Raw genomic sequence first — 9485 nt, 5'->3', positions numbered from 1 at the left:
ACCCAGTGCCTAAACTGGGAGTTCTAACTTCCATTCCACATACATAACCACTTAAACAGATTAATGTTCCATTACCATGCATGTAAAAGGTGGAGAAGGAGGGAAACATCCTTTTACTACTTTGTTAGGTCATGGGGAAATATTATCCCACTTCTGTTCATAATACTAACAAAGGTTTGCTACTATACTACTATTACATACACTCTGTTGCTAAGCAGGATAGGGATGAGGAGTTAAAACCAAGACTTGAAAGTAAATAGCAGGGGAGCAGGGAAGAATTAGGTGGAGGGAGGGAGAAATAAATGAGAAAAGCATGGAAAAGCAGGAGAGGAATTAAAGCCAAAAGAGGGAAAAGTTGTTTTATCTTGCTGCAACACAAGATTTGTTAGCCCAGTTTGCTTCAGTATTGCAGAAAGGCAAGTCTAGCTGATAGAGGCCCAATCTGCATCTAGCATTTGCTCTGTTGTTTTACCAAACCCACAATGGAACAGAAAAAGATGTGGCTCAAAACCACATTCAGATGCCCCGGGCCAATGCCGTACTGACTGCAAAGTCACCCCTGAATGGCCATAAAACAAACATAAATCTATGCAGACAGTACCATAACACTGAGAGTTCAAACAAAGTGAAAGTGGCATGCAGTCTGGACACTGCCATAAAATCCGACAATCAATCAAAGTGAAAGTGGCATGCAATGTAGAAAGGAATTTCTGTTCCAGCGTGAGTAGGGTAAAACAGCAGAGCAAATGCTAGATGCAGATTGGGCCAGAGTGTCCTTTACTATTCTCAGACTTCCCTATACCACTAGTGGCTGCAGCCCAAGCTGCATTTAAAAAAAAACTAATTGGAAAGACATTTGACTGGATGCAGCATGACATTGGCTTCAGGGGCCCTGCAGGTGACTTGGCTCCCAAATTCCCCCACCCAGCCCCCCCTTTAGCAGCCCTGGTTACGGAAAGATTTAGCACAATTGACTTGAATTGGCTGGAAGGAAGGGGGTAAATAGAATGAGAAGACATGGGTTTGCATGACTGATAAGTATCCTTATCTCACTTAAACCCGCCCCCCAATTAATTCAAGGAAAACTCTGGAAAAAGTACAGAAGTGGGCAACCAAGATGACTAGGGGGTTGGACTGCCTTTCCTATGAGGAAAGGCTGAAGAGTCTGGGACTTTTCAGTTTAGAAAAGAGGTAACTAAGGGGGGACATGATAGAGGTGTGGACAGAGAGACGATCTACAGTGGACAGAGAGAACTTTTTCTCCCTCTCTCAAAAGACTAGAACTTTTGAGCATCCAATGAAGCTGATGGGCAGTAGATTCAAGATGGACAAAAGGAAATATTTCTGTATACAAGAAGTGATTAAAACATGGAATTCAATGCCAGAGGATCTAGTGATGACCACAGGCATGTGTGTGTAAAACACCAAAAAGTCGCAGCTGGTTTATGACAACCCCAGCAAGGGGCTTCCAAGGCAAGTGAAAAGCAGAGGTACTTTGACATTGCCTTCCTCTGTAGAGTCTTTTTTTGGTGGTCTCCCATCCAAGTACTGCCCCTGCATAGCTTCCGAGATCTGACAAAATCAGGCTGTACCATGATGTTTCTCATCCCAGCCACATGCATAGACAGCATAAAAAGAGGATTAGACTGATTCATGAAGGATATTTGGCAGCTACCAGCCATGGTGATTAAAGGGAACCTCCATATAGAGTGGAGGTAAGCCTCTGAATACCAGTGCCAGGAGACAACATCAGGGGAAGGCCTTAGCCTCTATGCCCTGTTGTTGGCCCTCCAGAGTAACTGGTTGACCACTGTGTGAGAGGCTGCTGGACTAGGTGGACCACTACTCTGATCTAGCAGAGCTCTTCTTATGTTCGTAATGAGATTTTATTACTCAATCATCTCTCTTTCTAGGCACACCTCACTAAAGTATTAAAAGAAATCACATTGATGGTTCTCAGAGTTCAACCTGAAGCTCTAAGAATAGACTCTAAAACCTGAGTCTCAAAGCCAGAGAACCCTACTGCCTACTCCCATTCTTGTACAAACCTACCTAATCACTAAGGTCCCCTTCCAGGGTCCTGCGTCAGGTGCCTCTGCCTTCAGAGATTAGTTTTGCAGACCTTTTCCAGGAACATCTGGGTCTTTTTTTCAGTCTTCACCCTTCCTAGATCATGTATGGAATCCAGTGATGAATTCTTGGTTATCATCCAGATCTTTACATTAGGCCTTTATGTTCTCATTCTTTCTGTACCTGCCAATAAACTGCTAATTTAGAAGAAAAAGATTACAAGTTCCTTTTCTTCCAGGTTGCTACCAAATGAATGTTACTTGGAAAAATATATCCCATCTATAATCTACTAATTATTTGCTGTTAGTTCCAGTTCTTTTCCACATTTGTGGACTATACAGCTTCTGTCCATTTACCAGTGTGGTCTCAACTAACATTTTATACTACTAATCCTCTGCTGTACTTCACAGTCTCAATCTTAATTCCTTCAAAATGTGGCATGTAAACTTCAAAAATGATAAAGAGCAGAGTTTTTCAGATCAAAGTGGTAGTGACAGATGAAAGAGAATTGGATAGTGCTTGAGGAATTAACAAGGGGCTTGGAAAATATATATTAGACTACTGATCAGTGAGTACAGAGAAAGAAATGTTTTCTGAGGAAATACATATTCCAGAGGAAGAAGATTGCTGCTATTTAAGCAAAAGCTGAGATTCAAATGAGAAAGAGAAATTCTTGCAGCCTTTGCCCTGCAACAAAGGCCATTGAGAATCGGACTTGCGGAAACAAGACTGGAGTGGAAAGCGGTCGAGTTGCGGCGGTCGTAAGAAAAAAAGTTCAAAATGCAGATCTTCGTGAAGACCTTGAATGGCAAAACCATTACCCTGGAGGTGGAGCCCAGTGACACCATTGAGAACGTGAAGGCCAAGATCCAGGACAAAGAGGGCATCCCTCCTGACCAGCAGAGACTGATGTTTGCCGGCAAGCAGCTTGAAGATGGCCGCACCCTCTCTGACTACAACATCCAGAAGGAGTCCACCCTCCATCTTGTGTTGCGCCTGAGGGGAGGCTGTTAATTGTCTTTACGCCCTAATTTGCAAATTGCCACTAACATTTGTTTGCACTGTAGCAGTTTGTCTTAATATTGTGAGGTAAATGCAAGTTTAGTAACTGCTGGACTGTTTGTGTAAAAGCTAATAAAGTTTTGTGTTGCACATTGCTTGATTGTCTTGATGAATAAAGAGCTCTGTAACCTGGAAAAAAACACAACAAAGGCCAGAACCTGGTATTTTTGGCCACTATGTGACAGAGTGTTGGACTAGATGGACCATTGGCCTGATCCAGCATTGGCTTCTCTTATGTTCTTAAGCTGGCAAAGTAAAGAGGAGACTCAGTCTGCCAGCACAGACTTAGGTGCTGTCACACACACTAAATAATCCACTTTCCATCCACTTCCAGTGCACTTTCCAACCGGATTTTTACTGTATGAACTGGCAAAATCCAGTTGGAAAGTGCACTGAAAGTGGATGGAAAGTGTGTGTGTGTATGACCGTACATTTACTGTGTGTGACTGCAGCCTTAGTGAGCTGTTTCTGGTCAAAGGGAAGCGTGGTGAGCTAGCACCTAACCAAGCTTTAAGGATAACCTCCCATACACTTCTCTCCACTTTGTTCTGTCCATTTTGTCATGTGTCTTCTCCACCTGTCGGGACAAAAAAAAAGGTGAGCTAAGCAGAGGCTGGCCCTTATATGGCCTTCCTCTGTTACCCTGGCACCACACATAAGGTATGTAGCATTGGTTCACATGACTCTGCCTCCCCACCAGCCATGGTCAAACTATTCTCCTCTTCTCTACTTTGTTCAAATGGGGTGTTGGAGCAGCATTATCATATATGGAACAGCATACAGTTGTGAACTTTTGGTATCTAAAGCTTGTGTCTGGGCATTACCAATTATCACTTCCTATTCTTTGGGAGAACTCAGTTCTCCATGTTCTCCACGTGGAGTAAGGGAGGTATGGAACACAGAGCATTAGTCTTAAATATCTCAAAGGAAAAATGCTACCTAAGTACAATATTTTGGACCTAATGTGGCAATTGTCTTCTCCTTGCCTTTGTTCCTGTACCCATATGTGTACCTGATTACCAAGGTCAAAGCTGATTAACACATGGAAGCCGGAGAACAGAAATCTTTATACTTTGGGACTTTTCATATGACAGACATGATTACCATACTGAAGAACTGTTAATTATTTATGTATTTATTTATTTGGACTTTGCCTGTCTTTTTGCAGAGCAAAGGACTATGAACAATCAGCTTAAGATGGAAAGAGGTAGCTTCTTGACTGTGACATGGGCCAGCCAGGCAGCATTGTGTGCAACCCTGCTTTGAGAGAAAGAGGAAGTTGGTCTATGATTGGCACAAGCATAACCAGGGAGTAAGACCTTGGATCAGCACCCATATATGTAACTGGGACCCCTCCATAGATCCTCCAGAAGGGCTATGAATTTCTTTTGTGCATTTAATTCAGTCTCACCCAAGCTATGGAATATCAGGAAGGTTTCTTCTGAAATTGGGAGGCAAAAGGGGAATCTCAGTGCATTATTGTAGTTTCTCTACTTCAAAGGGAGGAAGAAAAGTAATTGACAATTTGCTTGCATTTACTCCACTCCCATCCTCCCAAAGTAGTAGTAATAGTCTCAGTTAATTGATTTTTGCATTACATAATCATCATCATCATCAACCTTTATTGGCATAGCATGATATTACAGGAAGATAACAATAAGATAAAACTGAAGGTTTTATACCACAGTAGTATAGGGGGAAATGGTCAAAACAATCAATTCAAAAATCATATCCCAGAGTAAAACTGTACATTAAAAATCTAAGTGTTAAAAACTCTTGCCCTTAGCTTCCATACAAATGAGAGGAACTCAGCTACTGATGCAGTGATTTCAGGGGACTTATCAGAAAGTAAGAAGTTAAACTCATTGTCAACAATCTTTGCTGCAAACAAGAGAGGGCAAATCAGGTGATGGCATAGGAAAGAATAATGAGGGCAACGAAGAAGGATATGTTGCATTGAATCCGGTTCGTTATAAAGGCAGGTGCAAACTCTATCCTTATAGGTAAAGGTAAAGGTTCCCTTGCTTGAAAGCCAGTCGAATCCGACTCTAGGGTTGCGGTGCTCATCTCCGTTTCAAAGCCGAAGAGCCAGCGCTGTCCGAAGACGTTTCCGTAGTCATGTGGCCAGCATGACTAAACACCAAGGTGCACGGAACGCTGTTACCTTCCCACCGAAGTGGTACCTATTTATCTATTTGCAATTTCTTGCTTTCGAACTGCTAGGTTGGCAGGAGCTGGAACTAGAGATGGGAGCTCACTCCATCATGCAGCACCCGGGTCTCGAACTGCTGAATTACTGACCTTCCACAGCCTGCAGTTCAGCGTCTTAAGCACTTGAGCCACCGTAGCTCCTTATAGGGGTACATAAACATATAACAGGATCTGCCTGAGATTTAGAGGTATGATGCAAGCATATCTATCTTTTAGGTTGATGCTTTTGTTCCCTTTTGTTATGTTTACTCTAGAATTTGACCTAGTCAAGTGGCCACCATATAACTTGGTTTGTTGTTTTATTTGGGCTATAAACTTCATCAAAGAGGATATCAGCACCCCAGTTTCCCCATCCATGAGAGATATTTTCCTACTCAACCATTATTCACCTGATCCACCAAGGTTTGCAACTTTGGGCTCCAACCCAATCAGTTTTGAGGATCACCCTATTTACCCTACTATCTTAACACTTTTGTGGTGCAAAGATAGCCCTGAGGACCCTAGTACTTTGTTCCAGCCATTAGGTCCCATTTTGATACTGGGTTCCAGCAAATGTCTCCAACCCACCCTGTGGGAGCATGTAGTGGGAATGTGTGCATGAATCCGTATTGGCCCTGCCATCCAACACAGGCACACCAGAAGACCACACTCTGGCTGATTCTGCATTGGCTTTTCCCTCTGTTGTTGTACGAAACCCACGTTGGAACAGAAATTCCCCTCTGCATTGCATGCTGCTTTCACTTCCTTTGATTATCGGGTTTTATGGTAGCTTCCACACTCTATGCCACTTTCAAGTTCTTTGATCGTAGGATTTAATGGTACCTTCTGCATAGATTTATGGCCATTCAGGAGTGACTTTGCAGTCAGTATGACATTGCCCTGAGGTATTCGAATGTAGTTTAGAGCTGCACTGTTTCCTTCCAGTTGAGAAAATGTGGAGCGAATGCTAGATGCAGAGTCACCCTCTGTTTCTCACTTCACTCTCCCTAGTGCTGATTTTTCCTTTCTTTTGAGAAACCTGCCAGGACTACACTCACCAGACAGGCACATATGTTTACTTCCTCCCTACCTTACTCTTTATACTTGTCATATTGGCTTAGGTTAGGATTTAGTAAAAACTAGGATTTATAGAACAGTTAAGGGGAAGTCATGGAAGCAGTGACAGACTTCACGTTCCTGGGATCCAAGATCACTGCAGATGGTGACTGCAGCCATGAAATTAAAAGATGCCTGCTCCTTGGGAGGAAAGTAATGGTGAACCTAGGCAGCATAATAAGAAGTAAAGACATCACCCTGCCAACAAAAGTCTGTATGGTCAAAGCAATGGAATTCCCAGTAGTGATGTACAGCTGCGAGAGTTGGACCATAAGGAAGGTTGAGTGCCGAAGAATAGATGCTTTCAAATTATGGTGTTGGAGAAAACTCTTGATAGTCCCTTGGACTACAAGGACATCAAATCAGTCAATCCTAAAGGAAATCAACCCTGACTGTTAAGACCAGATACTGAATGGGATGGCAAAGGATGAGATGGTTCAATGGTGTTATCAATGCAATGAACATGAAATTAAGCAAACTCTGGAGGACAGCGGAAGACAGAACGGCCTGGCATGATGTGGACCATGGGGTCATGAAGTGTCAGACTTGACTTTACAACTGAACAACAACAAATGTGCGATGCTTGTTATTCAATTTTTGTATTTGGTTTGCAAATTTCTTTTGATATTAGTTTTCTCATTCAACCTTCAACTTTGAACTGACATCTGTTCATTTCTAAAAACTAGCACACTTTATATGAGGCATTAGACCTAACCTTGGATCCTGGTATACACTGGGCAGAAGGCCCCAATAATAATCACCTTGGGTGAATGTGCGTACCTTACATGTTAGATGGGGATGCGCCTGTTGTCAGGGTATACATACATGCAGGCCATTTGGGTAGCACAAGGGCCACCCAATTAGTGCTGTATAGACCTAGTTTCTTCTCAAACAGAACAAACTACTTGGTTAAAATTCTAGACAAAAATACTGTACACATCTCACAATCTGAGTTAGTGTTACTCCATAGCAAGGTCATGCTGGGTAGAGCCCCGACAGCATTCTTGAAATGTGCCTATTTTAATATGAGTAGCAGCAGCTTGGGTAAACAGCCTGTCTTCCTATAGTTGCTTCTACAACAGCCATGAGCTTGATACGTTCAGTGTATGCACAGTGGAAGGGCTGCCTCTTGTCCTGCCTTCCAGTTCACCATTTAGTCTACTAGGATTTGAATCTGCGTTGCCTGTATCTAAACATAAAGTAAATTTGATTATTGCTAGGTAACCAACAATTAAGGCACTGAAAACAATTTTCTCATCAGATTTTATAAGATTTTCTGAATGATGCAGATGGGAGTGCAGATCCCATGTTTTGGTTCGTTCCCACCTGGATGAAACACATCCAGGAAGGAAGTGCTGCTGAAAGCAGAAAGGGCCCGGGTAGGTGAGGCCCGCCATTTACGTGGCCCGGGTGGGGGAGGGGGGGGGTGCCTGGCCGACGGGCCAGGGGGGTGGGGCCAGGCGAGTGGTGGGAAGGTAGGCGCCTCCCCTCCCTCCCAGGGCCGTATTGGCCAACACAGTAATCTTTTGGTCGAATTGGCTGGAACGGAGAACATGAGGGCTGAAGGGAGCAGGCAAGCGCAAGGTCTAATAGTGATGGCCCTCACCACCAGGTGGCAGGGGAGTTCACACAGGGGCAGGCGTCCAGGTGAACCCCGGCAACCTGCCATCCCGCAGACTCTACCCATGCCGGCTGGCTGGGTAACGGATACCTCGGCTGGCAGAAGGGTCAGCCGTAGGGTCGGATCCGGTGGACCCATTTTGAACAGGGCAGTATAAGGCTGGGCACGCCTCTCCATCCTGAATACGACCTGGAATCACAAATGCAGGAAAATCTTATGTTTGTCCAATCCTAGTGGTTTCATTTTCAAACCCAATATACAGTCACATGAAGGTTATATGTGTAAAATACAAAAGGAGAAGGGGGTTCTGGCATGGTTTCTGTGTCTTTTCATGCAAAAAATTCTGCCTGTGAATCGATATGCTGTGAAAAGCTTGATGTGCTGAATTCCTGATTCCTGTGCATATGCTTGAGGCACAGAAAATCACTCACAAAAAATGTCACAACCCTAATTATTTGCAGGGTGTATGATGACAGATGGAAGCCCTATCTATCTTAGAACTCATTTTGGAAATATTACCATGATATTAGGACATCAACTTCCCTAGAGAAAAGAATGTGCAAAATCCAAAAACACCTGTTTCAAAGCTGACAGGGAATGGGTAAGATGCTAATTATTTTTCTTAGTGAAAGTATTTCTTTCAGACAACATTGCAAACTTTCAAAACATAAAAAATATGTTTAGGTTTTCAAGTGTATTATAATAACAGTGATATCCTAAGCAGCCCATTGATGTTAATGGACTTAGAATGATGTAATTCTGCTTAGAAAGAGACTGTTAAATATCCCAAGAGTACTCAAAAACAAAGGGGGGAATGAAATGGTATTGTTGTTGTTGTTATTTGTCACAGTCAGATTTTTTGAGAATTTTATTTGACAGTTTGTATTTAGTACATGCAACTAATACAGAAACACAAAACGCACTACAAAAACTAACCTAACAAACAACAAAGAAATTGAAACAGAAAGCAAATAAGCAATATCAAGCATCAGATCTTGCAACCTATAAACATCCTTAATATTGCATTTCAGTTGTACTTCAATTTTTTTGGGAATCACTCCTATCTGCATCAAATACTTCCATATTATTGGCCACGCTTCTACACAATTTGAAACGTAGATGCATTTGAGCCTTTCCAGTTAGCAGCTATAGATGTTTTGGGAGATATGAGATCAGCTCTTTCCTAATATTTGGGACTGGTAGATGGTGTTATTCTTCAATTCAAGATCCTCCTAAATTCTTGGGAATTGCAGATGTATCTTCGCAGGATTCTTGTTGTTCCAAGCAACACTGTCTTCTGGAGCTGAGATGGTGTTATTCAATGCCCAGAATGTCCAAGAATTTCTTGAGACTTCTAGGCACTGCTCCAAGGGTTCCAGTGACGATTAGCATGACGGCTACCATCTTCTCCCAGAGGTCATCTAAC

The 9485-nt window shown here is 42.8% G+C and overlaps 1 protein-coding gene across 1 annotated transcript; it reads left to right on the top strand.

Annotated features, from left to right (window-relative positions):
* The first annotated feature begins 2790 nt into the window (after window positions 1–2790).
* Window positions 2791–3260, top strand: LOC107111900 (ubiquitin). Its single transcript, XM_015412945.1, has one exon. The coding sequence runs from the start codon at window positions 2851–2853 to the stop codon at window positions 3082–3084; it is 234 nt and encodes a 77-aa protein (XP_015268431.1). The 5' UTR covers window positions 2791–2850; the 3' UTR covers window positions 3085–3260.
* Window positions 3261–9485: the final 6225 nt, after the last annotated feature.

This window comes from Gekko japonicus, unplaced genomic scaffold (assembly GCF_001447785.1).
Source record: "Gekko japonicus isolate JY-2015 unplaced genomic scaffold, Gekko_japonicus_V1.1 scaffold1836, whole genome shotgun sequence".
NCBI classification, from domain to species: domain Eukaryota; kingdom Metazoa; phylum Chordata; class Lepidosauria; order Squamata; family Gekkonidae; genus Gekko; species Gekko japonicus.
Note: the sequence above shows the minus strand (reverse complement) of the source record. Positions and strands in the feature narration are given on the sequence as shown.

What these genes read in the sequence shown, in the direction of transcription:
- LOC107111900 (XM_015412945.1), top strand. Translation starts at nt 2,851, where the DNA reads ATGCAGATCTTCGTGAAGACCTTGAATGGCAAAACCATTACCCTGGAG.